General features: G+C 35.9%; 3 protein-coding genes across 4 annotated transcripts; all 3 read left to right on the top strand.

The window, feature by feature from the left end:
* The first annotated feature begins 7,501 nt into the window (after window positions 1-7,501).
* LOC137720889 (transcription factor bHLH118-like) lies at window positions 7,502-8,968 on the top strand. 2 transcript variants are annotated; one of them, XM_088692433.1, is made up of 3 exons: window positions 7,502-8,009; window positions 8,244-8,606; window positions 8,722-8,968. In XM_088692433.1, the coding sequence occupies exons 1-3, from the start codon at window positions 7,794-7,796 to the stop codon at window positions 8,749-8,751; spliced, it is 609 nt and encodes a 202-aa protein (XP_088548559.1). In that variant the 5' UTR covers window positions 7,502-7,793; the 3' UTR covers window positions 8,752-8,968. The 2 variants fall into 2 exon arrangements, with proteins under 2 accessions (XP_088548559.1, XP_068316111.1); XM_068460010.2 differs by having other exon boundaries at window positions 8,683-8,968.
* Window positions 8,969-14,083: 5,115 nt separating this feature from the next.
* On the top strand, window positions 14,084-15,871 carry LOC137720888 (transcription factor bHLH118). The gene is made up of 3 exons (XM_068460009.2): window positions 14,084-14,682; window positions 14,892-15,251; window positions 15,403-15,871. Exons 1-3 carry the CDS (start codon window positions 14,329-14,331, stop codon window positions 15,475-15,477), a joined length of 789 nt encoding a protein of 262 aa, XP_068316110.1. The 5' UTR covers window positions 14,084-14,328; the 3' UTR covers window positions 15,478-15,871.
* Window positions 15,872-22,269: 6,398 nt separating this feature from the next.
* Window positions 22,270-24,712, top strand: LOC137720887 (PTI1-like tyrosine-protein kinase At3g15890). The gene is made up of 4 exons (XM_068460008.2): window positions 22,270-22,634; window positions 22,752-22,899; window positions 23,082-23,344; window positions 23,909-24,712. The coding sequence occupies exons 1-4, from the start codon at window positions 22,576-22,578 to the stop codon at window positions 24,459-24,461; spliced, it is 1,023 nt and encodes a 340-aa protein (XP_068316109.1). The 5' UTR covers window positions 22,270-22,575; the 3' UTR covers window positions 24,462-24,712.
* Window positions 24,713-27,392: the final 2,680 nt, after the last annotated feature.

Raw genomic sequence — 27,392 nt, 5'->3', positions numbered from 1 at the left:
TGACGTCGTAAGTCTGGGCCCTGGTGACCACCACCACTCCGACATCATCTCCTCCACCATAGAACTGTTAAAGCCTCCATTCGCTTCGTTTGCTCTTCGCCATCTAACAAAATAACACCACCTGACACCACACTATTTCCTTCTTTCCTCATCCTGCTCAACTGCGACGGTGCCTCCCAAATTCCTATTCACCATAAACTTGATGTCAATCTGCATCATCTGAAACTTCAACGCGTGAAACTCCAACGACTGCACTGTCTGCAAATCAGGTCCAACATCTGCATCGTCTGCAACTCAGGTCCACGGGCGGCATCGTAATCGATCTCGCTAATCACAAAATCTTGATGTCGATCTACGTGTTATGTGTAGGTCACGCATTCCTTCATGAACCGATCTGCAAGTCTATCAGTTTCTGGTTGGTGTTCATTTGGTGAGGTGAGTCTTCACCCCTTTTGCTGTTTCTTCTTTTTCTTCAAATCCTTCATGAGCACTCATTCTCTACTCCAAGCCTGGATGCTATTTGTGTGATGGCCTCAAAGAAAAATTTGAGGCCGCTTTCTTACTTTCCGACTCTTATTCCTTCCACGGCGTTGATTTACCAGTTTTGGCCAGAGTGTTATCTGATGGCATTGAGGAAACTCTACCCAAATTATCTTCTCACCTTGCACCATATCAGAGTCGAGAGACAGAGACCTTGATTTAGGATTGGGATATATGAACAAGAGAGATGGGGACCACCACATTCAGTGATTCACCATCGTTCAGCTACTGGTGTGAGTAGAGGGAGCAATCTGGAACCGTGGAACATTCTAGAGCTCTGTATCAAAACCAAAAAAAAAAAAAAAGTAATTGGACTCGTCCCGAATCGGCCAGTTTTAAACGGGCCGGGTTAGGTCTGGTTTCCAAACTCAAAATCCTTTTACTCGATCATGCCCGCCTCATTACTATTTAAAACGGGTAAGGTATGGTTCCTCCAAAATTGGGCCCGACCCGTGCCCAGCCCTAAATTCTAATCAATGTCAACTTGGGTTCTGAATTTGGAGGGATTTATATGGCACCTAACTAACAAATTATAAGTTCAATTCGGCCGTTTAATCAAACGTTTTCATACCATCGATTCAGCCTAAGGCTGGAATTTTTTTTCGAAAATTCCAAATCAAATAAAAAAAAAATCAATCCCTTACCGAAAAATTCCCAAACAAATAATACCGAAAATTTTGGGATTCATAGCGAATCGATACCGAGCATTTCAGTACGGGAATTGGGATTACATATTCAATAGTTCAAGAATCCTGAACCGAACCGAAAATCTATACATATATATATATATATATTTTTTTTTTTTTAGTTGCATGCATGTTGAATGTTGAATTTAAGTAATTTGATAATAGACTATATTAGAAATAGAAGTATGAAATTAAGTAGTATGAAACTTTGGAACATCAATTTGACTTGGTAAGAATGAATTTGTGTGAAATTTCAAATTGGTAATAGGTAAAAAGCCTAAATTTCAATTGATATGAAATTGGGCAACAAAATTTCAAGCCAAAAGCCCGGCCAAATTTTAGGCCACAAACCAAAATCTCAAATTTCTACCCAAAACCCAAAATCCAATCCCGATCCATCCTGAAATACCGAAAACATTTCAAGAATCTTGAAAATTTGAAATAACGAAATTGGAAGTTCGGAATTGGTCTTCAAATTCTCATTCCAAAAATTTTTGGTTTGAAATTCGGAACCCCATTTTCAATTTGGATCCCATACCAAACCACTCCTAATTCAGCCTAGTACTGGGAAGGGAGGCTATGACAACGTCATCATGCAAGTGATCTATCACATGGGCCTTGTGAATTGGTTTTCAACTTTAAACCTCTTGTTAAGTCAACTTTGAACCTCTCTTGTTAAGTCATGTTCTCATGCTTTGGAAACATATACATAAGGGAACAACTTTTTTTTTTTTTTTTCGTTCAAATTAACCACAAAGTCAACCTCACTTCAAATATAAAAAAGAAAACTTTACAGACTAAGTGAAGATACAAAGTCTCTTAATATGTAAATATCATCTTCAGTTTGGGTATTTAATTTTCGCTCATTATGTAGGAATTTTCTAATATGCTTTGGAAGATCTTATTGTTAAGAATGAATCTCACATCGATGGAAGAATGAACCTTGCAAAGGCTACTCCCCATATTCCAGTTGATTTTATGGTGGAACCTCAATATTTTTTCCACTTATACTCTAGAGTTTTAACTATCAGATTATTCGTCAAAGATACAACAACTAACATTTAATGGCAAAAATCCTAAAATATAAGATACTAAAAAGTTAGGGTAAATCTCAGTTTACTACTCTCAAGTTTCGTGGTTTTCAACATTTGGTACATGAAGTTTTTTTTTCCTCCCAGAGTCATACCTAAAGTGTTAATTTTGGGATAGTCTCGTACATCTGTTAGTCTGGCTGTTAAATCAGCCGTTAACTGATGACGTGGTGCTCACGTGGCAATGACTGGACGCCACATGTCAATATAGGCCCACGTGAATATTTAAAATTTTAAAAAATTTAAAAAAAAATTCTGGGTGTTCACCCATCCCTTCTTGTGATAACCCGTCCCTAATTTTTACAATTTTATAAATTTTAACATGTGAATTTACGAGAATACCCCAGTAGCGAGGGTATTGATTTTCGTTGATCGCTAGTTCACGACGCGTATGAACGATTACCTTACTGTATTCCAAAAGTATGTTGGTAAGGATTGATATTTATTATTTCATTCATTTCATATTATTATTATTATATTTATTATTAGGGATGGTTGGAAAAGAAATGGAGGAAGAAAAGAAAAAGGGGTTTACGAGGAGGAAGAAGAAGGGAGAACCGGAGGAGAGAAGTGGAGAGAGCTGCTTCCCTATCCATTAGAAGGAGATGAGGATTGGATGAATTAGGAGAAGGGAGAGGAAGAAGCTGCCCAATTAGAAAGAGAAGAAATGAGGGAAAGGAGAGATAAGAAAATGAGGGAGAAACGGGCTCACCCGCTGACCTGTGTACCCGGCGATGACCCGGTTTGATTCCGGCTGATTTCCGCCATATTTCAGTCGAATTTCACCATTCCTTCATCCAAAATCTATTCCACAACTCCCTATCTACCACTTTAGCTCAAATTTAAGGGTCTTAGAGTTCAATTTCGTGAAAGAAGAAGCATGATGCCGATGACATCATTGACGGCGATCCGTCATTTTTGAATGAAATTCTGTTGATCTCCACCATCATTAGCCTCCCCTTGAGCTCTGAAACAAAGCCCAAGTAGTGGTTGGGGCGTTAGAACGGTTTGGAGTCGAATTGAAAACACCCATTTTTAGGGTTTCCGATGGGTTTAAGAGAAATTAGGGCTTTTCCCGGCCAAATTGGCCTTAGCCGCAGGTCTAAAGTTTGTTCTACTCTTTGAGATCTTCATTTTTGTAATTTTTGAGAGTTTTTAGAAATAGTTGGATTTTCCGGCGAGTCAGGGCGGCCGACCGCCACCCATGGCAGTGCGTGGTCAGTGGGCCTCCAATGCTATTTTTAGGCTATGTTAAATGTCTTAATTTCAGTTTTGATATTTGAATGACGTAGGTTGATCGTTGGAACCTAAATTCTTTACGATAGGTTAATAGGTATTTATATGAATCGACGATCCGACCGTTGGATCGTCATCAAACTTTGTTACATTGTAGTACGTAATATTTGAAGAATGTAGGAACTTACAGATTGGGACCTCCAACGTACGGATCTTCCCAAATTGGAATTGTAAGTTCGTAAAATAAAACGTTGACCGCCACTTGAATTGGCAATTAGCGGAGATCCAAACCGTTGAATCATAATGAAACTTTAGTATTATGTTCTAGAAGTATAATGTGGATCTTTAGAAGTTTTGGATCGGAAATCCAAGATGCGGATCTTCCAGATTGAGTTACGTAGGGTCGTGGACCCTACCGTTGATCTTTGACCGAAGGTTGACTTTTGGTCAATGGATCTCAAATCATTGTAGAACGTCCTTGGGATGTGTTTTATGTAAATTACGAGTTCTATGGATAAGAGTTCTGAGACATGAATGAATAATTGTTCTAGGTGAGGATCATTCGTGACGTCTCGATATTCGTGCTTAGGAGTTGTAGTGCGAACCTAAGGTGAGTGGGTTTTTTCCCTTATATCGTGTGTGTGTGTGTGTGTATAAGATTGACATCTTCACAAACATTTATAAATTGAATATTTCATATAATTTCTGTGAATGTTTAATAGTACATGCGTGTACTACGAGTGACTTGATCCCTGTTTAAGGTACGTATGCAGTCTAACGAGACGTTAGATGCAGCCATACAAGAGGTGAGATTAAATAATTAAGACAATAGCTTTGTTTGGGGAATTGAACAATGTAAGGGACATTGGTGTAAAATGTGAGATTTAACCATATGTGTTGGTTGTTAAATGTTGGTTATAAATCAATGTGTGAAGAATCAAGAAATTAAAGTAAAGAAACGTAAGTAATGATAGTTAATTAAACTAGTGTCTAGTTGGGCTTATCACCGATGATTATCCCGAAAATAAATAGTTCGGGAGTAGGGTGTTACAGCTTATGCATTTTATGTCATATTATATATATATATATATATATATATATATGTATATAATTGAAAATGCTATGACATGGTTAAGTATTAGATTGCATCATGGTATATTCGTATATATATTACCTGCACACAATTATTGTGAATGCTTTGAAGTGCAAAGGTGAACACGGGACACCCAGGTAAGTTCAGGTGAGTTTATGGTATTAGTTGAATTGATGGAGTTATGGCATGACTACATTTATGTGTTAGGCAACTCTGACACTATCGTACAGGTTGTCTATGAGTTGTACATGTTATATTGAGGTGAATTGAAAGCTCATAAACCTGCACCCTAGTGTTAGTGCTCCCGCATGTGGCCAGGGTACAGTCCTTCACGTGATGTTCACCTCCCGCACCTTACGCTTACCTTGGACTCAAGGTAAGTGCACATGCCTGTTGTACAAACCACTATAGGTGGTTCCGACTCATAGGTGACCCGCGATTATTCGCACAGTCTTCACATGATCGTAGCACTAAGCGTACTTATTTACACCCAGTCATGTCGTACAGACCACTAGAGGTGGTTCCGACTCGTGTGCAGGGATGAGCTATAGATTAAGTCGTACAGGTCACTATAGGTGACTCCCGACTTATGTGCTAGCATTGATTGATGGGATATGGATAAGTCGTACAGTTCACAATAGGTGACTCCCCACTTATGTGCTAGCATTGATTGATGAAATATGGATAAGTCGTACAGGTCACTATAGGTGACTCCCGACTTATATGCTATCATTGATTGATGAGATATGGATAAGCCATACAGGTCATGTGAGGTAACTCCGGTTAGCATGTTGATGAGCTATTGGTTCAGCCGTACAGGCCACAATAAGTGGATCCGGCTGACATACCATTTCATATTGATTTATTTCACCTGAGTTACTTATTCTTGTTGAGATATTTGACACGACATAACTGTGAAACTGTTACTTTGGTTAAACTTTAGAGTTATAGTCACGCCTGTTATTTTCTGGGAAGTTATACAGGTATTACGACGAGGGGCTACTGCCTTTGGTAATTGAAATTGGTTTGAAAAGTTTTGTTTCACTCACTCACATTTTCTATTTTTGCACCCCTTCAGGTTCTAGCAGCAGTGTTCCGTATCGATGAGGATTCGTGACACTTTTCAGTACATATGTCTTCTTATGATGGTATAATCATTATCTTACCTTACTGTACTATACATATGCTCTGTATCACGCGTGAAATAGGTCCAGACCCGCTCATCGCGCACTCATGTACTTAGGCATTTTTAGATTTTAATTTATTCACATTTTATACATTATCACACTTTATGGCTTCGTCACCTTCCAGGTGTCAGCCTTCACAACTCGATTTGGGGTCCTAGTGGACATTCCGAGTCGAGGTGTGTCACTTTTTCTCCCTTCTTTCTCTTCCCTGTATCCATCCTCCTCGCACACCCACCCGTTCTTCTTTTTCTCCCTCCCTTCTCTCATTTGCACTCACATTCCCCACACACCCACTCATCTGCCCGCTCATCTTCCATCTATCTGGGTATGATGCAGGCCTCGCCACCACACATATAGGTCGGTGTTATCGAAGGTCGACAATGTAAACCTTAACGAGCTCTGCCTTTCTACAAGTTCGGCGAAAACCCACTGAATTTTGTGAAGGTTTTGGGTTTTGGATGAAAGGTTGTGATTTTTTCGAAGCATGAAAGAAAAGTAAATCAGTGAAATTGAATGATCAACAGCAGCAACAGCCATAGCACCAGAACAGTCACTTGTCACTGTTCAAATTTGCTAAGTTGTTACATCCAGAAGCTTCCTGGGACAAGATACTTCAACTTCCTCATGTTATTTGTTTAGGTTTTGTTCCCTAAATCAGTTACATGCGACGACGACGGGGAAGTAGCCGAACCAGACCACTTATTCCCTTCCACCATTCGGGCCGGACCCTTTGTATCTGGAATCGAGGCAAACCCCCATCACCTCGCCGTCCTTGTACAAGGTGCACTCACTGTACTTTGTGATGTAAAAATCCTTCACAAACGCCATGTCATCCTCTTTGAACCCTACGACGGACACATCAGCTTCGAGCATGAGCTCGGAAGTCGAATTCGGGTTGGCCCACCCGAAAGCCATGTAATTCATGGTCCTAGTGGCGGCCTCCAATCCGATATCGATCAGATTGTCCTCAACACTTAACGTCCATCGAACCTTATAATTCTTTGACAAAACCTTGCAATTCTCCAACATAGTCGGCTCGGTATGAACCCGAACCCGACCTGTTCCATTCCCTGAATCGGTTCCATTCGATGGCAACAGGGAATGAGCCGAACCAAACGACCCATTTTTTTATACCCAGAGAGGGATGAGGGGAATGGGTGGGTGTATGGGGAGGATGGGTGTAAGGAAGAGAAAGGAGGCAGACAGAGGAAGGGGGTCGAGAGGGGTGAACGCCCAAAATTTTATTTTATTTTTTAAATTTTTTTAATATTAACGTGGGCCCCATATTGACATGTGGCGTCCAGTCATTACCCACGTGGGCGCCACGTTATCAGTTAACGAATAATTTAACAGTCAGACTAACGGATGTATGAGACTATCCCAAAATTAACACTTCGGGTATAACTTTGGGATGAAAAAACTTCATGTACTAAATGTTGAAAACCACGAAACTTGAGGGTAATAAACTGAGATTTACCCAAAAAGTTATTATGCATTCCAAACTTATTATTTTTAACAGAAAAATACATTTATAAAAAGTATAGAATGACAATTTTGAAGTGCCATAACATTTTTTTTAAATTTAAAAAATAAAAAAATTAAAAAACACAAACGTGGGTTGGGGAGATAGGGGACTGGAGAGAAAGTGGGTGGCTGGGTTGGGTGGCTGGGTTGCAAACTCGCAATATTTCAACATAGGCACAGCGCCCAACAAGAGACTTTTTGGGGAATCTTTTATTTGGTCTATCGAAGATCTAAAACCCTAACTAACAGATAAACTATTTTGCCTTCTTTACCGCTCTGCGAATAAAACTTGAAGAGCGGTTTGAGTATTCTATTATCCAATGTTTCCTTTACAGCAACGAAATATGAGAGTTGGTCTTCCGTATTTCATCTATTTATTCCTTCGACCAAAATAGAATCTCAGGAGATCTGATATTGTCACATATATGCTGCTTCAATGGATGTCGGTATGTTCAATAACCTTAATACAGGAGGCCAGCGGAGAAAATCATCATTAGCCCTGACTTCGGATGGTGCGAAAAATCAAGATAAGTCAAATGACGATGATGAGAAAAAGAAGGTGATGCATAGAGAAATCGAAAAGAAGAGAAGGCAAGAAATGGGCAACCTTTATGGATCACTTCGATCTGTACTTCCTCTTGAATTTATCAAGGTAAAGATCGAACCTTAAATACTTCTTTCACTTTGATTTCTCCCTACTTGGTTCAATTTCCTTGTGATTAAAGTACCCTAGGCACCAAAAATTGTTTCTTGCCTATTAAACAGATTTTTAGGGACGATCGGTAAGTGTTTATTACTTTGTAAATTTTTTTCTTGGGTTTTGACCAATTTTGTCAAATTTTAGGGCTTTATCCTCGACCATAATTGTGTTGTTGGATTATTTCAGGGAAAACGTTCGTTGGCGGATCATATGAACGAGGCAGTGAATTATATCAAACAGCTGCAAACGAGAATCAAAATATTTGGTGCCAAGAGAGGTGAGCTAAAGATGGGGTCAGCCTTGTCCAATTTGAGTGCTAGTACTCTTGGCCATGGGAGCAGTGGTAGCTCATCAACTGCAGCAAGTACCCTAGTTGCAGTCCACCCTTGCTTAGCCGGCGTTGAGATTGTAGTCAGTACCGGCCGATCTCCAGAGCAAGGTTTTCTCCTATCAAGAATGCTTAAAATACTGCTTGGACAAGGACTTAATGTAATCAGCTGTTCTACTACCCAGGTTAACAGAAGACTTGTCTACACCATCCAATCTGAGGTAGTACATGTTTCGCAGCTTAATTAGTTCTGATTAATACAAGATTACTTCAATTTTTTCATTTGTAACTTCACAGGTTAGCGATCCAACATGCATAGACTTTTCTGGGTTGCAGCAGATTCTGACTGAAGCCTGTCATCATTGACAAATTTTCAAGTAACAACTTAATTAGCTGCGTTTTCAACCTGGATGTGTCCATATGGTTCGCAGAGGGTCTATTAGTTTGTAGGTTTTCTTCATGAGTGACTGTACGAGTATCCAAACTGATTAACTGAATTTTGCTTTGTTTAATTTATGTATCATACTTCAGCTTACAAGGACCATATGTGTTATATTGAAAGCCATACCTACAGTTGAGCTCATTCTACCATTTTAATTTCTGATGAAAATTTTATTTATGTCAATTGGGAGTTGTTGATGCTGAATCTGATTTTCAAGGATAGTTTCTTCTACGAAAATCGTTTTCTCAAGTTGTGTATATCAACTGGGAGCTGCTGAATGCTGAATCTGTTTTTCAAGGGTAGTTTCTTCTACGCAAATTGTTTTCTCAAGTTGTACTAATGATGTTGAAGGTGGCATATATGTAACAGTTGTATACAATCATGTGCATATCTCTTCTCGCATCACAAAGTAAACAAAAAAGTAAGAGATTAGTGTATAATTCCTTACAAGAAATGTTGCTTTGGAAAACTACATTAGGCCAATTGAAGAGAATTCTGAAATGATAAAGTTGTGGATCTTACAATTGATTATGCATGGAATATTACTACTTTTCGAGTGAAAGTGGGAAAATAGTTATTTGGGTAAAATGATAGATTTTGCTATTAGTGTTATGATGTTTTTACCATATTGTTTAATATAGTTGTGGAATGATTAAGGTCTCATGATTGTTATTAGTATAAAAAACCAAAAAAGTCTCGAATAATTTTCATAAAGATTTGACACAATTAAGCACTGAAAATTGATCGGTGGGATCAAATCATCAATTTCTACATGTGTTTAGCAGTGTAACCCCATGATATAAACCTGTGGGCAACTTATTAGATTTTAAATTATTAATAATTTGGGTTCAATGGGATGACAACAAAACATTGAGACAATCTATAATCTGCATGTCTCCAAGCTAGCTAGTGTCTTGCCTTTTATCCTCAATAATACAAGGATAATTGAAGCATCAAATGAACAATGCATACCACTCATCTTGATTCCCTGATGTATTTGATTTAATTTTGTGTCAAATGTTGTACGAGCAGACGGGACCCAAAATCTCTGAGCTCTCAGCATGTCACACGCTTATACAACAAGCCAGCAGATCAACCCCAGTAACAAACTATAAAGACCTTTACTTCACTACTAATCACAACATTAATTTCCTAACTTAAACAAATGAATCTTCCAAACTAGCTAGCTACAATTAATTATCTGTATGTTTTTGCTTCGATATCTTGTATGCCTAGTGTAAGAGAGATCAAATCTTCTGCACCCAAAATCTTATGTGACATCTCTGTGACCTATGTCATTGTTGACACTTGGTCATTCATTTAAACCCCACTTAACAGTATTAACACTTCAATTTGTCTCCTAAAAAATAAAAAAACTAAAGACAAATTAAGTCAGAAAGACATGTGTCACTTAAGTAAATAGGTCGTAGCTAGAAAGGTCATAGAGAATTTTAGGTGGAAAAATTTTGAACTCTGTTTAAGAACATGCATTCATAAGTAATATAACATTATAATGACATATCATCCATTTTCGCACAACATTGCATGAAATGTTATGAAATAAAATGAACGAGATATGCATGACAACTAACTGTGACATTCATGATGTTGATACAATTACAAATGTATATAAAGTTAGAATAAGTTGCAATGTTTTAAAATTCATTAACATGCACATAAATAATCTTTTTTTCAAAGAGAAAAGCCACAAACTTGACAGCGAAGCTAATCTTGGGTCTTTATGCACATTCCTTTCATTTGGCTAACGACTTTATGCATCTTGCCTTGAAGTAATTGTAAAGCAAAGTTTAGGTGAATTATATATGGACTGGCCTTGGCCACAAATAAAATAGAGCAATAGTATCTGTCATATCTTTGCCTTTGATACTGTAGCCATTGCGGCTCTCCATCCTCGATTTAATATTGCCTTCTATAATATCCGTATCTTGGAATTATAATATGACAACCGTCCTTATGGGAACACATGCTAAAATTTTCAATAACAATTTACAAACATTGGCCCAACAAGTTATGCAATTTTCTAGTATTTGGTAGTTAACACATAGAGTGCATCTTCATATATGTTTTGTGCTTTGTTACCAACTCTCAGATAAAGCAATAATTCAATTTAATATGTTTACTCGGAAATAGAGGATTAAGATACACACACACACACTATAAGGGAGTGGCCCTTGAATGTATCTGTATTGTTTAGTTAACCCTAGCTTGATGACCTAATGTATAATTGCAGACTTAGTTGCCGGTGTGTTAGGCATGCGTTAGAGGCTCTATTGCAGGGTTGTGCTGACCTGGTAGATCAACCTTTGTTGCTACGGTGCTGGTTGATGATATGAGTAATATAATTTAGATGTTTACTGAGCAGAAATATATCAAGACAGGCCCTAAGTAAATATGATCAAGGGAATATTGTACAGTATTCTCTTGTGACATGTTTATTTGTTATGAACGAGAATGCAAAACATTAGAATAAGGGAATTAAATCAACTAGCCCATTAGTCGATATCATTTATTGTTTTGGGATATTTTATTATTCAATTTAAGGTGGACCGTGGAATTAGCTGGATAAACATGGCGGCAGCAAAGAATTGAGTATGATTTTGGGCTTTATTTTAAGGAAAACTAATAAAAAGCTAAAAAATGTTTAAAAATTTTGAGTTTTAATAAAAATGATGAAAATGTATTGTAAGTAAATAGTAACATGAGTGACTTTTTAGAGTTAAAATATCATTTTTCATTAAAGTGAACAGTACCGGAGTGTTTCGTTAAAACTCCCCTTATTTTATTGTTACAGAAATTTTTATTTGAATTCATATAATTAAATTTTACACTAGACTTATTCTCTATACTTATATTCTTTTTAGTTAAACTATCATTATTTCTTTAAATCTAAATTTACTACCTAAATTACCCTCACAAACTCAACTCAGTATGTATTGATATAGCTTTACACCCAATTAATGGAAAAAAAACCAAAATCTAACGTCGGAGCAGCAAAAGAAAACGTGAAACGGCGTCGTAAAATTTCCTAAAGAGTCGAGAAATCGTCGAAGCAAAGAGAAAACGCGTGGAACCATATAGAAAATTTCCGTTGCTCTCTTCTTCCATTGATTAAACCCAAGCGTTGAGGTATTCAATACATTTTCTTAATTTTGATTCAGGTTGTGTGACTATAGAGGAACCTTACTTGAATGAGAAATGCAAAAGTGCTGCCGGACATGGATGTGAAATTAAAATATAATTAAGAGCATGAGTTGGAAGCACTTGTGAGTTTACAAGTATGGATATCCTTGTCAATTTGGAAGGGTTAGCTTGACCATGGATGTTGTCCAGTACCTAAAAAACGTCTTTCTATTCAGCATATTAGAAAAGTTCACGTGAATTTTGGTATTGGTGTTAATTTATCTTAAACTTGATAATAACTATACAATAAGACAAAAGATAATCACGTTTAAAACTAAGTCGAGTGTAAAATGGAATTATATAGGTGCAAATAAAATATTTCCATTTGTTGCCATCTGTAAAAATTGAAGAGGACTAGACATTTTGCGTTCAAACAAACAACAAGTTTTTTGTTTGGAACTGTTTTCGAAAGGCACTTCATCATTATATTTTTCTGGAGTACTTAGAAGTGCGTATAACCAACCTAGAATCTCAGCCTGTGTACATAACACAGCTCTCTCTCTCTCACTCTCAACACTTTCCTTACCCCTTTCTCAAAGTCTCTAACGTTAACTTACATAAATCTATTCATACTTTAATGAAAAAGCACAAGAGAGGAACGAATAAACATTTATGATAACTTTGAAGACTAAAGGCCAAGGCCCTTGTGTCTTTACTGTCTTTTTTTTTTTTTTTTTTTTAACAAACGATATTATCAACACTAAGAAAAATGGGGTGGGCTTAGCCCTGCAATGAACTAGCAATAATGTGGTTCAAATTCACCTTTGGCGAGAATCGAACCCAAAACCTCTCACTTACAAGTGAAGATGATCTTTAGACCGTAGTACTAAGTGGTTTTAGTTCGATTTAAAAAATTCTTGAGGGGGCTATGAATGTGGGGTGGGATAAAATGCTTTACGCTATGAAAGGTTTGCTAGCATGCTGCAATTTATGAATGCTTGTATGCTAATGTAATGTTATGAATTATAATGCTTGATAATTTGACAGGACCGTGTCTGAGATTTTAGGGGTATATGCAAAAAACTATAAATGAGGTCTTCCTTAACTTAGTCTGCAAACAAGTAGAAAACATCAATCATCAAATAATCAACAATTAGTTCAATATTCGGTAAGCATATCAACAGAAACTTAAAAAAATCTTAGATAACCACTTGTAGCAACCTCAAGCATTAATGTTTCACTTCCAAAAATTCGAAAACAACATTTACTTGGTACTATCACAATTTAACAGTCAGATATGTTATAATGATTATAAGAAATATATATGATCGTGAGATGATTATAGTATTAAGTAATTCAGTAGCTAATCCTATAATATGTAGGCAATCTTAAATTATAATATACAATATCATGGGATAATGCGGGAGTGGAACATTTTGGGGACCTCTTAAATTGGGGCCTATGCAATTGCAACTCTTGAACCCTTTCACCCATACCCCTATAATTTGATATGTTTTAGAGTTTTAAGGAGAAGAAATATATTAAAATAATACAAAAAAATAATTTCAGTAAAGTAGAAAGGGATGAGGATCCTCTCCAAATCCCTTTTATGAGGATACCGTGGACCACTTTATCGTGTTTGTTCGTCGTACATCATACGATCAATTTTCATCCGAGTATCGTTTGCGTTCAATTTTAAATAAAAAACTTCAAAATGATTTCTGACCGCAGAATAATAGATGAACAGACACGATGAAATGATCTTCGAGATTCGACAAAGAAGATCCGGATAGGGTCCTATTTCAGTGGAAAGAGGGCATTGTTGAAAATTTTAATGGCATCCATGTTAAGTTTACTTTTCAATTTTGTGATGCAACAAGAGAATTCCTACTTAAGTTTTTTTACTTATATAGAACACGTTTTTTTCCTTATATTGAGGAGGTTTGAACCCAGCGGATGGTCTGAACCCATCCGATGTTCGCCTGCCGACTTCCGACATACGGGGGTCCACCAAAATGTGAAAGTAAATGGACAATAATTGGTTCAGTACAAAAGTGAAAAGACTGTACCCCACAAAGAAAATATAATATGCGGCTATTATGTGGTTCCAAACTTCGAACGCCACGTTTGCCCCTCCTTACCAGATCAAGGAAAGATTTTTTGGAAAAATGTTTGTGTGCCGAGAATGATCACAGTAAAAATTCTCTCAATATTTCGAACAATCTTAAGCCTACTAATTATTAATTAAGCCTCTCCAAGCCATCCAAATAGATCCCGAGTCTCTGTATTTAATTACCATCCGAGTTTCAAACAACCTTAAAACTTTAGAGCTCCCAGGCGACTCATACCGTCTTTGTTCAATGTTTCCCAATTCATATCATCGTGGTCAAAGCAAAGATTTGGTATTCCAGACCTCCACTATCAATTTTCCCCACCGGGAAGATATGATGCATGTACAAGATCTGATGCGGGGTCATGAGGTGTTTCCAGAGGGGAAGAATCCATCCCGTAATAAGATGATGGGGAAAGGCAAGCAACAACAACAGCAACATCGTATGATATTATCACCTAATTCCAACAATAATGGAGCAAATCCTAGTGATGGTAAGACTGAAAGGAAGATCGTGCGTAGGGACAACGAACGCCAAAGACGACAACATATGGCAGCTCTTCATGCATCACTTCGATCCCTCCTCCCCTATGAATTGATCAAGGTCAAGAATCGAGATCAACCTCTTTATATATTCTCCTCAGTCTTTTTCTGTAATATTCTTTTGTGGGTCGAGTTTTAATTTCCTGATTTAGATGATTAGTTATGTTTCGACGGTTTTTGTGCTGGGGTTACACGGATATATTGCGTTGTTTTAATTATTTGACATAGATGATTACTTATGTTTCTAGGGTTTTTGGGGTGGGGTTACAGGGAAAACGTTCAATCACTGAGCACATGAATGAGGCCGTCAACTATATAAATCACTTGAAGGCGAAGATCGAAGAACTGAATGCCAAGAAGGAAAAGATTAATAAAAAGTTGTATGAATGTGATTCTCAAGATTTTGGTCTCAGAAATGAAAGTTCGGGTCACAATTTTCTCAAGTACTCTATCATGGTTCGCCCAACTTGTTTGGGAGGAGTGGAGGTTTTGGTAAGTAGTAGCTGCGGTGAGGAGGAAGGGTTGCTTCTTTCAGGAGTGCTCAAAGTATTGCTTGCGGAAGGCCTTAGTGTTGTTGAGTATGCTTCCACCAGAGTAAATGAAAGTTTGTTTCACACCATTCAGTGTGAGGTACGCTCGTTCCTCTTCATATAAATTCAATTACTTATATTTATCGATAGGTTTGGTATATTATTTAGACATTGACTTAATCTTAATTACCACCGAATCATGATATTACAAATGCAAGAAAATCTTACAGTGTGTTTTCTTCAATCCACAGGTTGTCAACGATTTGGCATGTCTGGATTTGTCTGAGTTGCAACTGAAACTAAATAACTATTACAATTCCGGGTAACCAAATATCTTCAATTATCGGAAAGTATATCTCGATCCCTTCGCAATCTTGATTCCCTTTGATTATAGTAAAACCCCAGGGCTGTGCTTGGGTGAGGTTTTTCCAAGTTCCACGAGATGAAGGCCAAGTTAGCAAGGAATTGATTATAAAAATTAGATAGGAGGGATTGGAAAAGCTCTTCATGAGCATTATGAAGGCATGTAAGAGGAATTTGCAAAATCCTACTCGGAAGGTGTGATTTGCGTAACATGTTGCTCAAATTTTCTGACTTTTCACTCTTAATATGCATGCAGTGCTTAATTTCTTTTAATTCCAACAATTCGAAGGTCTATTTAGAAAACGCAAAACTCTCTGAAACGTGATTTCCGTGAAATTATTGTTCTTTTATCTAGAACATTGCAAGTACATTAGATACTATGCTCATTAGTTTGTGCAGTAACAGAAAGTAGTACTCGTAACAACAAATAATCTTCCTTTTAGCAAGTCGCTACTAAATCTTTCACAAAATCTTAGCAGAATTAATATACTCATGATCAACAGATATTAAGTTAAGCTGCTGCCTAAAATTTTACAATTCATACAAATTCTTTTCATTACTTGTTGTATCCATATAAAATGTTCTAATTATATGAATTTTAGACCTTTGATCTTAAGCTAAGATAACAAAACAAAATTCGTGACTGGTCAGTATACTGTATATGTTCTATATAGTTATAGTGCATGAATTATTGTTTCATTAAATTGCTGGATCCATCTCATACATGCGTTAGAATCCATCATATAAAATTGGATAGGGTTGTGATTTGTTTGACGATTTTTCTTTTTCCTTGTGATTATATCTATTGTAAGCAAAGATAAAGTGGTTGCAAGAATCAAAATTCATGCATGATGTGTTAACATTTTTAATGAACTCAATGTAAAGATTCTTCTTCCCAAAAACGAGGGTCGAAAAGATAGTGCAGTAGAGGCTAGAATCAGGATCCTACCAACTTCAATTATTGATAGCGTTTATTTCCCTCCCTCCCTCTATATATGCATAAATGGATAACTAGAATATGCGTGTGATTGCGTGTGTGTGTAATATATGGTTTTATTTGTGTTGACATGGACAAATATTATAGGACAAGACTTAGGGCTAGTTTGGTATTGATGTGCTTTTTAAAAAAATTATTTCTGCTATACTGTAACTATAGGGTATAATGTTAAATGTGATATAATAATTTATTTTATTTTTTATTTATAATTTCATCTTCAATCTTCATCATTTATCTTTATTTTATTTTTTATTTATAATTTTAGCTTCCATATCTCTCGTTTATCTTTGTTTTTATATTTATTTATATTTTTATCGTCCATCTCCATCTCAAATGGAATCGTGCAATTAAAATGAGACCAAGGTCATCTTTTTCCTCGTGCCCGACTCTACAGAAAAAAATAAAAATAAAAAAATCCGATTTCGGCGTCTTCATGTACGCCTGCGTAGACTTGCATACCGCCACCTAGTCCTTCCTAGTCCCGCCCAGGCATCCTGCTTTCCAATTTTGTGGCCAATTTGGAAGGGGTAGATTATTCGACGAGACCAGAGGGGCACCTAGGCTTCATTTCCGACGAGGGAAGGGGCCCGTCGCCCCTCCTATCCCTTTATAGCTTTGCCTATGCTCTAGCCCTCTGGATCGCAAGCGTTTTGTCCCTGGAACAGTTCCCATAAAGCAGAAATCTCCAGAAGATCATCCTCCCCAATAACATAATCGCATGCAGCCTTGAATTCCTCGCGAAGCCGGACTCGACTCATCCTCTCGAACCATCGGATTCGAAGATCTACTACGATGAGGGAAGCGAGAAGGAGAAACGAAGAGGGTATAATTGGGTTTAAGAAAGTTTCATTAAACTTTACTGTTCATCCGCCTACTTTGAAAAAAAGTAGGCTTTGAGAAGCAGCAAAAATGCTGCTTCCATTTTTCTGTTTATTTTGGCTAGAACTTTGAAAAGAAGCGCTTATTTTTACATTTACCAAACATATTTTACACTCCAACTTTTTTTTCATAGCTGCTTTTTTTATAATTTCAGTTGTGCCAAACTAGTACTTATACATGCATCGAAATAATATCAGTCTCAACTGTCATTTTAAGATGGGATAGTTACAGCTGGATTGCATGCGTACGTTCAAAAAGGAAATTACTTTCGTTAACCACATCTTCTCAACTATTTGATTAAATTGGACCTCAGTGCTGATTTCATTATTTCCCAGCAATTGGTGAGTTTGACATGGGCATATTACTATATACTTTCAGCTACTATGACCAAGATGTTAGAAACATTCCCTTGCAAAGATCATGTTTGACACAAAAACAAAATACTTGATCAACCAAAAATCAAACTCAATATTCCTCGCGATGCAATTGTTATATGTGATAGAATATAAGGTTGAGATGTTTCCATCTGTCATAAAACTAGTGTATGTTGTATGTTGAAAAGAATGTCTCTGTTGTAAAAGGATGTCGCTAGTTCGTTGGCAACATAATATGTCATCTTCACGAAGAAATCATGCACGAAGGTCGGCATCAAGTCAATATAGATAACGTAAAACATAAGTGAAATACAAACAACGTATTTGTTTCACCCACACACCATCATTATAGTGATAATGATCAACAATCAATTCAAGCACCTTCACTAATGATGAAAAGCATGAAAAATCAAACTAAACACCGTAACATAATGTGAGTTCCAAACATGTATCACTTGAATTTGTTTAGCACTTGTGCCCCTGTCTATATGATCATCGTAATGAATACTAATCTTTCCGAAAGAGAAGAGGTAACGCATGCTACAACGAACATAATAGCCCGCTGAGAAACCCTAACTAGTCATGACTCAAGATTGGAAGGTAAACAACTGAATATCCATCGACCAAACTATATTATAGAAAACCATCTATCCTTCTTTTTTTCCCTCCAGAAGCGTGTATTTTTCTTTATTCAAAATGTCTTTAATTCTTTGGATCTATGCCTTTGAAGTTTGAACAATCCATAAACTAATGTTGTCGTGCCTCAGCCCACATTTTACCAAAAAGCATAGAGCCCACACAAAACCCAATAATTAAGTCTTCGGATATAAGGCCTAATTCTTCAGTAGAGGTCCAATAAGTGGTCTAATTATCATGAAAGCAAATATCCTTTCCACAGCTGCTAGTTTTATGCATGTAAGCCTAGAGGGTACAACGGATTATGAATGGCACCTCGACTTACATATAACGGTAACGCTAGAGTGACAGTAACTTTTGTTACATGTAAGATTTTTTATTCAACTCCATATTGTGCTAAACTAACGTCGTAGTAAAGTCAGCAATTAAGCGTTTTTTCCGAAGGATTACATATAATACAGGTCCCAAAGGCAGTTTAGCTTGGAGTACTTGGTCTTGGTCACGTACCCAAATTAGAGGCAAGTTTAGCTCTGACTAGTAGTTAACTTGGAGTAGTTGGATAGTCTAATCAGAAGCTAGAAGACTAATTTTGGTCAATAGGATGACTATTATTATTATTATTATTATAAGTCCTACTAAAGATTGTTCATGCATCAGAGTTCAAAGCCCAATTTATCCTTTTTTTTTTTATAAATAATAATAATTATTATTATTAAGGAGATGAGGGAGAGTTCGAAATTATTACAATAATTAAACAGAGAAGGAATTTCGAACCCAGAATGTAAAGGTAGAGACCAATTATTATTATAAGTCCTACTACAGATTGTTCATGCATCAGAGTTCAAAGCCCAATTTATCCTTTTTTTTTATAAATAATAATAATTATTATTATTAAGGAGATGAGGGAGAGTTCGAAATTATTACAATAATTAAAGAGAGAAGGAATTTCGAACCCAGAATGTAAAGGTAGAGACCAATTATTATTATAAGTCCTACTACAGATTGTTCATGCATCAGAGTTCAAAGCCCAATTTATCCTTTTTTTTTATAAATAATTATTATTATTATTATTAAGGAGATGAGGGAGAGTTCGAAATTATTACAATAATTAAAGAGAGAAGGAATTTCGAACCAGAATGTAAAGGTAGAGACCAATTATTATTATTATTATTATTATAAGTCCTACTACAGATTGTTCATGCATCAGAGTTCACAGCCCAATTTATCCTTTTTTTTATTTTTATAAATAATAATTATTATTATTATTAAGAAGATGAGGGAGAGTTTGAAATTATTACAATAATTAAAGAGAGAAAGAATTTCGAACCCAGAATGTAAAGGTAGAGACCAAATGCAAGCTTAATTTATCCTTGTTTAGCTAGAAACCCTGCCATGAATCCCAACAATGCGGCGTGAATGTATGGTGAAGTTTTTAGCACAATGTCACACCGTTGTGTAATAACACTATATCTACTTATTAATAGACATATCAACATTATCGTTTATCTATATTCGAACGCGTGATATCATTAAGGGTCAATTCGGGATTGTTGTGCTCTTTTTAAAAATTGCTCCTGCTGTGTTTTAAAAATAATCAGTTGTAAAATAAAACAGTTGAGTGTTGATAAACTTTAATTAAAGTGTTGTGATTAGGAAAAACAATGTAAAGACGTTTGGTAAATTTTAATGTAAAAGTGATTTAAAATAGACATGATAATGTGGACAGTGACAACGACAACGGTGGCAAGGGCAATGTTGTGATGATGGTGGTGGTGGTGCCAATAAATGAGTGTGGTGATTGGGTTACAGAGGTAACAATGGTGATAGGAAATGACGATGGTGGCGGTTGTGGTTGTGTTTGTGTTTGTGTTTGTGGTGGTGGTGATGGCAATGGCAGCAATGATGGTAGTAACAGTTGTGGTTGTGGTGATGAGTATGGTTGTAGTGGTGGTGGTGCGATTGTGGTGTCTTGGTGGAGGAAACAATGGTGGTGGTAATGGTAGTGTAAGAGGCTAAGGTTTGTAGGGGTCTCTTTGTTCTCTAAGGATAAAATATGTCTAGAAGAATAAATAATGTCATTTTTAAAATTAATGAGCATATTACAGGAATTAAAAATATTCATTAAAGTTTCAACTCGGCTTTTTATTAAAGTAGCTTTTAATACCAACTCGCAAGATGCTTTTAAAATGAGCATGATATTTTATTTTTATCAAACATTTTTTTACTGCTTAACTTTAAAGTGAATCAGTTTTTTATAAATAAAAAATATATATCAAACTGAGGCTAAGTCCCTTGACAATGTAACAAAACACCAAAAATTTCTCAAGAGTGCGACCCAAATTGCTACAAGCTGCAAAGTATTTTAAATGCTTCACTGTTCTATGTTAAAGCAACGGAAACATTTTAATAAGAAAAGTTGAGGACTTATGAGCTCACATTTAATTGTCAAATTGGACATAGAACGGCTGATATGCACGACAAATGAGAGTTGGTGAGGATGCAATTTCTCAATTTAACCCTCATTAGAACGTCATTGATTATGTATTACCATTAACTTAGCAATGAAATTACCTTTCTCTGCTAGGAAGGTGTAACAGGGTAGTTTCTCGTGAGACAAATGTTAATGGCTCTATTAAAAGTGAAACTCTCCATAAATTTTCATCCACCTCATATTTTTTACACAATGTTTTTTAATGTTAACACGAGAATTGACGTTAAAATATGAGTTGATAGATGTAAAGCTATAGACAGTCAAGCTCAATCCAACGATCAAGAAGATGCCACTTGTCAAGAGATTAGCTTTGTTGGTTTATTAAGAATTAGTTTACTTACTGTGTAAGTATTGTAACTAGTATAAATAGGAAATCCTTGTATCCATTGAGATAGTGAGGAAATAATATCAGTGAAATACTCTCTCATTCTCTTCGATCTCTCTTTCTCTCTCTAGATTATGTGCTTACAATTTCTCTCTAAAACACCATTGTTGATCTTCAAGCTCAAGACTGCTCAATTCAACAATAGCAAGTTCATAGAGAGTTTCACTTTTAAAATAGTCCCCTTAACATTGCTCTTTTCGTAAATATTTTATCCTAATCATATTCATGGGTCAAATCGTTAAAATATAAATAACATGAGACCAGCAGCATGGACTCAATGCCTTCCCCACTACCACATGAATGTATATGCGACCATATGGTTTGAAGAGCCCCAACTGTTATTGCAAATGTGCTATAGTTTAAGCGACTAATGCCTTTTTTACTTAGCTCTTTTTTCTTTACGTGACATTTTTTTTTTTTTTTAAAACCCTGACAATATTTTTTTTCTTTTTTTTTTTTGTAATAAAATTGTCAGGGAACGCAAGACAAACCAATTGAGGAATATTGAATCCTGATCTCACATCTTGTACTCTTCGATCTAAAAGAAAAGAAAGAGGTGCCATCAGGTTTAAGGTCATTGGAATTTTAGCTTAATTAAGTATAATCTAGAGTGTTGATGTGTTCACTATTCAATTAAATATGCTAATTACAGCTATTATATACATGTATCTGACTGTGAGCTATCCTTAGCTGGTTTTAGCCCGATTATTTTTTTTTTATCACCAAACAAAAACCTAATTAATATGTGTTGCGTCATAATTTTGAAAGGTTTGGATTGATGGCTAAAGAGTCTACTACCCAACTTCCATGCGGGTGATGCAGTCTCTTTCAATCCAAAAATAAAAGTTACACTTACCCCATAAAAAATAGTGTACTGGTGTTTAATTAATGTTTATATAACTTCTCCAAAAAATAAATATTTATACCAAATACTAATACCATACGAAATAACATTTTTATAAGAAATTCTAATTAATCAGAAGATTAAAATGTGACATTTCCAATGAAAAACTATAGGTTGGGAAAAGCTAACAATAACTAGAATACATGAGCTTGAAGGCTGCTGGTGAACAGCCAAAGATTTGTTCTCATCATTGAACACAAAAGTTCCTTAACTTCCAAGGCTGCTGCCTTTTGTCTTCACCATAAGACTCCTTCCTTTTGCTTCAAAGTTTCCGAAGGATTTTGCCTTCTTCTTGTATTCTTCTCTAATCCTTTAGTCACATTCCATTATTGTTTAACCACTACCCTCCATATATACCAGTTATTAAGGCTTGTTCTTTCTTTCCAAGAACCAAAATGCCCTGGAACTGCTTTTGTTGCGTTGCCGAAGAAGATCAAGAACCTGCTCAGACCAGGTACACTTGATACAGTCTAATTATAGCCTGATCTATGTTAATTGTTGATTAATTATATCTTTAATTGTTACAAAGTTCCATGTATTTATTAGTCTGGGGTTTGTTTGTTCATTTTAGTAGGGTTCACAAGAATAGGGATTACCCGTGGGAAATATATTCTCTCAAGGAGCTTCTTCATGCAACAAACAGCTTCCACGATGATAACAAAATTGGAGAAGGAGGGTTTGGAAGTGTTTATTGGGGTCGAACAAGTAAAGGTGTTGAGGCAAGGCAATCATGTCCATCTTTTACCTTTGATTTTCGATTCTTCTGACGATCACGAGCAGCTAGCAAACTGCATGATCAATGAATTTCCAATTTATACAACAAAGTATTTTCTTCTTCTTTTTTCAATCGGTTAGTTTTAATAATCGCACTTAACTTTGTCACATACACTTATGTGTTCAGATCGCAGTAAAACGATTAAAGACGATGAGTCCAAAAGCAGAGATGGAGTTTGCAGTGGAAGTTGAAATACTTGGAAGGGTGAGACACAGAAATTTGTTAGGCCTGCGGGGATTTTATGCCGGAGGTGATGAAAGGCTCATAGTGTACGATTTTATGCCTAATCATAGCTTGATCACCCATTTACATGGCAAACTTGCAGCAGATTGTCTTCTTGATTGGCCAAGAAGACTGAGCATTGCCATTGGATCAGCTGAAGGTTTATCGTAAGTTATATAAAAGTTAATTAATCGTCAATTTGTGCTACAAATTGCTATAAAATATGAAAATAAACCCTTGATTGTGTCACCTTATTCTGTGTGTTCCTTTTTGGCCAAATGTTATTCAGACAACTCATTCAAAATTCAGGCCATTCTTAATATATAGAATATAGATGTTAAAGATGTTAAGGATCTAGCTAGATAAAAAATTTATGAGCTTCAAAATTGTTATGACTTATGATTAAAGTTATTGGAAGTATGTTCACATCCTTAAACACGGACGTCAAGAGCTACTTGTCATCAAACTTGGTTCTAGGTTTGATTCTAATTTTGTTCCATCCACTTTATAAACTAACATGTACATTATCATTGAAATATGAACACATACTTACATTGATATGGTAGCTATACTAACGTATTCATGTGTATGTTCATAACTTTAGGATTAAAAATCAAGTCTATTATTAATTCTTATACATTGATGATAATCTAATTACGCATAAATCATATGAAGTAATTTTCAGTATGATTTAGCATTGTTCAATTTTCTTCGTCTGTTTCATTGTTAAGGTACCTGCACCATGAGGCCAGTCCTCATATAATCCACAGAGACATAAAGGCCAGTAATGTGCTTCTAGATACTGAATTTGAAGCCAAAGTTGCTGATTTCGGATTTGCAAAGCTGATTCCGGACGGTGTAACTCATCTGACCACTAGGGTAAAGGGAACTCTTGGATACCTAGCTCCTGAATATGCCATGTGGGGGAAGGTTTCTGAGAGTTGTGATGTTTATAGCTTTGGGATTTTGCTCTTAGAAATAATTAGCGGAAAAAAGCCGATAGAAAAACTACCAGGCGGAGTGAAACGTGACATTGTTCAATGGGTCACCCCCTATGTCCAAAAGGGTGCATTTAATCAAATTGTTGATCCAAGGTTGAAGGGCAAGTTTGATAAAGAACAAGTGAAATCGACAGTCCTAGTTGCTATGAAATGCACCGACAATAGCCCCGATAATCGTCCCACCATGATAGAAGTGGTGGATTGGCTTAAGGGAGGTATAGGAAGAAGGAAAAAAGAGTTCAGAAAAGTGGAGGACACTGAGGATGATCAAGACGAAGGTTAGGACGGAATTGATACCCAGCATGAAGTTCATGGTGTGGAGCTATCTGATGCTAGAGAGAATATTACAAGGGCAAGATCACAGAGAAGATAACTTCAAAAATCTCGATCTTTTTATTTTGTGAGACTGAAATGTATATGTTTGGCCTTTGCTTTTTGTTTGCGAAATTGAAATATTGTATTTTTCGTGAGTTTAATTAGGTTAGGGTAGTTTTATTCACATATCTTTTTTTATCTCTTACATATCCTTATCAATTGTGTGTCTATTGATATTCTTCAATTTGATCCAAATATTTAAAAAATTAAGAAGAATGTATAAAAGGTAAAAATATATGTGTGGATAACGCCTTAGATTATTGCTGTATGGCGTGAGTCATGTATCCTAAAAAAGAATTAGAAGTCTAGAAACATGACTTGGTCTTACCGTGTACAGGTTTAAAATTCTTTAATCCATATGTACTATTCCTTTTTGGCTCATCTGTTTGTCTTGGTAGTGTGTGGCATTTCAATATAATTTTATTTTTATTAAATTTGTATTGGGAACTATGATAAAACTTACGGACATTTGTCCAAAAAAAAAATCAGTTGTTTTCAGAACAAGTCCGGTTTTATTTAATTTGATATTATACCCGTTTTGCCCTTTAGAGTAAAAATAAAATTAGATTTTAATTATTTAGATTTTAAAATTTAAATGCCTTTATCTACCCATTTTCTAATAAAAACATTTTAAAAATTCATATACAACAAATATGATAAGTTCATCAAAAATTAAAATTGTGGGAGGCAAGAAATTAATATAATTAATCTATAATATAGGTATATTATAAAATAGAAAAACATAAACTACCATGGGATGGCTCAATGCCTCAATGGGTAGGGATGAAGTTCAGGCCTGTATTTCACACGGAACATCTTGGGTTCTATTCATGGCGTTGGTGAATCACAGCACTGGTGAATCACACAATGGTGGCCATGAGAGGTTGAAATACCTCTATGAGTCTTTCCAACTCCCGGAATGGTGGATTGCCGTAGTGAAGTCACCAGTTGATTCTTTTTTTAAAGAAAAAAAACATGTGAGGTTGATTATGAAAAAAAATCTACGATAGAGGTAAATAAACAAAAATATTGTCTACCTTCATATATACCTATTATATAGGAAGACAAAATACACTGTTAATCCTAAAATTAAGGGATTATGTGCATTTACATATTTATGATAATTTATAATCTTAGGGCTATATTGGTATGAAAATGTAAATATGATGTTGTGTAATCCTAGTCATTAGACCTATTTCACATAAGTGGACTATTTTCAATTGTGGCTCACAAAATTAGATCTATATCAAGTTTTTTCTAAAAAGAATGTTAAGCACTAATCAAGATTCCGAGGTTTTAATTATTTGGACCAATTATAATTATTTGAACTCTTTTGAACCAATTTTAATTATTTGGAAGTTTGCTACACTTCCGATCGACGAATGTTTATCTGCCGTAATTTGAAAAGGCCAATGGAACACCCATAGTTTTATACTTTTATTCTTTTAAAAATTTTCTTGGTCGGTATATTACGTGTTTTATTCTTTTCAGATTGAAAATTTGAAAGATTGTAAGCAAACGTCACCTTAATTGATAACATAAATTATGTCTTTGCTTCGCATGTTGAATAAATCATGAGATTGCTTGTATTTGTTGGCTACCGGATGTGTTGGTTTTTATATGAAACAAAAAAATGAGTCGCACCAAAAATTGAAATAAATCTCAAATATCTCCAAAATTGACAAAATCGAAACTTACCATACTATCATAACTCTAGTGAGAGAAAGCTTAAAGCAAGAAAGCTTGAGAGAGAGAGAGAAAGAGAGAGAGAGAGAGAGAGAGAGAGAGAGAGAGAGAGAGAGCAAGGGGGAAGACGAAATGAAATGAAATGAATGCTCTGTATTGTATCAGTTCCGTTAATGCCACAAATGCTTACGACTCGGTCCATATACTCAAGACTAAACTAATAAACTTCGCAGCTAAGCAACACCACAATCAACTTACCACCTTACTAAGCTAACTAATCACTTCACAACATGATGACATGTGGCATTCTCAAGATTAGTTTGAGAGGCTAATACTTTACGTCACAACAGGAAAAGTGACCAAAAATGCAAAGATTACAGAATGCGTATTAGACACCCTCTTTTTCTTTCTGAATACCCTTAATTATATTTTTCACTTGATTCATTCTTCGAATAATTCAAAGGCTAGAAAACAAACATATGTATGGAGAAGAAGAAAAAAAAAAGTTGCAAAGAACACTTCCATTAACCTAGCTAGGTTCCACACTCACCACAAACGACTATAACCGTTGTATTGTTATTCCGCTTCGGCCCATCATGAACTAAGGCATTTTCTTGGGCTTAGTTTTATTTTTGTTGGTTGAAAAATGAACAAAACTCCCTCACGTATGAAATATAACATTAACACCTCTTGAGGTTTTATTTTACCTTTACATAACTCCTTTAGTACAAATTTGCCCTCATTAGTAATTATACTTTTAAAAAAAATGAAAATCCTTTGAATAAATAGAATAAAAATCCAAATTAAAATCTTACATTAAACAATAATAAATAAATAAAAGAAAATTAAAGAAATATTGTTGTCTTTTTTCCTCTACCATGGACTCGGATCTTCTTTGGAATTCGGCATAAAAAAGTTCAAGGTTTCCAATGACAACTTGCATTTCATGAGGTGATTCTTGGGAATTTGGCGGTTTTCATATTTTGTTTTTTATGGCGGAGAGTGAGGCCAAGCAGGGACGGATCTACAGAGGGTCCTGGGAGGTCCCAGGACCCCTCGGCCATCCTAAAATGTTGCTAGAAATTTTCCGGATGACCCCTCGTACTTGAACACGAGGCCTGTGCAGACTGTCTGTGTTGCTGCAGCAGCAGGT

The sequence above is a fragment of the Pyrus communis genome, chromosome 1 (genome assembly GCF_041283825.1).
Source record: "Pyrus communis isolate YQ-2024b chromosome 1, ASM4128382v1, whole genome shotgun sequence".
Lineage (NCBI taxonomy): Eukaryota > Viridiplantae > Streptophyta > Magnoliopsida > Rosales > Rosaceae > Pyrus > Pyrus communis.
Note: the sequence above shows the minus strand (reverse complement) of the source record. Positions and strands in the feature narration are given on the sequence as shown.

Coding starts and splice junctions, on each gene's coding strand:
- LOC137720887 (XM_068460008.2), top strand. CDS start 22,576: ATGCCCTGGAACTGCTTTTGTTGCGTTGCCGAAGAAGATCAAGAACCT. Junction 22,900..23,081: donor GAACAAGTAAAGGTGTTGAG/GCAAGGCAATCA, acceptor TTATGTGTTCAG/ATCGCAGTAAAACGATTAAA. Junction 23,345..23,908: donor GGATCAGCTGAAGGTTTATC/GTAAGTTATATA, acceptor TTCATTGTTAAG/GTACCTGCACCATGAGGCCA.
- LOC137720889 (XM_068460010.2), top strand. CDS start 7,794: ATGGATGTCGGTATGTTCAATAACCTTAATACAGGAGGCCAGCGGAGA. Junction 8,010..8,243: donor TTCCTCTTGAATTTATCAAG/GTAAAGATCGAA, acceptor GGATTATTTCAG/GGAAAACGTTCGTTGGCGGA. Junction 8,607..8,682: donor TCTACACCATCCAATCTGAG/GTAGTACATGTT, acceptor GTAACTTCACAG/GTTAGCGATCCAACATGCAT.
- LOC137720888 (XM_068460009.2), top strand. CDS start 14,329: ATGTTTCCCAATTCATATCATCGTGGTCAAAGCAAAGATTTGGTATTC. Junction 14,683..14,891: donor TCCCCTATGAATTGATCAAG/GTCAAGAATCGA, acceptor GTGGGGTTACAG/GGAAAACGTTCAATCACTGA. Junction 15,252..15,402: donor TTCACACCATTCAGTGTGAG/GTACGCTCGTTC, acceptor TTCAATCCACAG/GTTGTCAACGATTTGGCATG.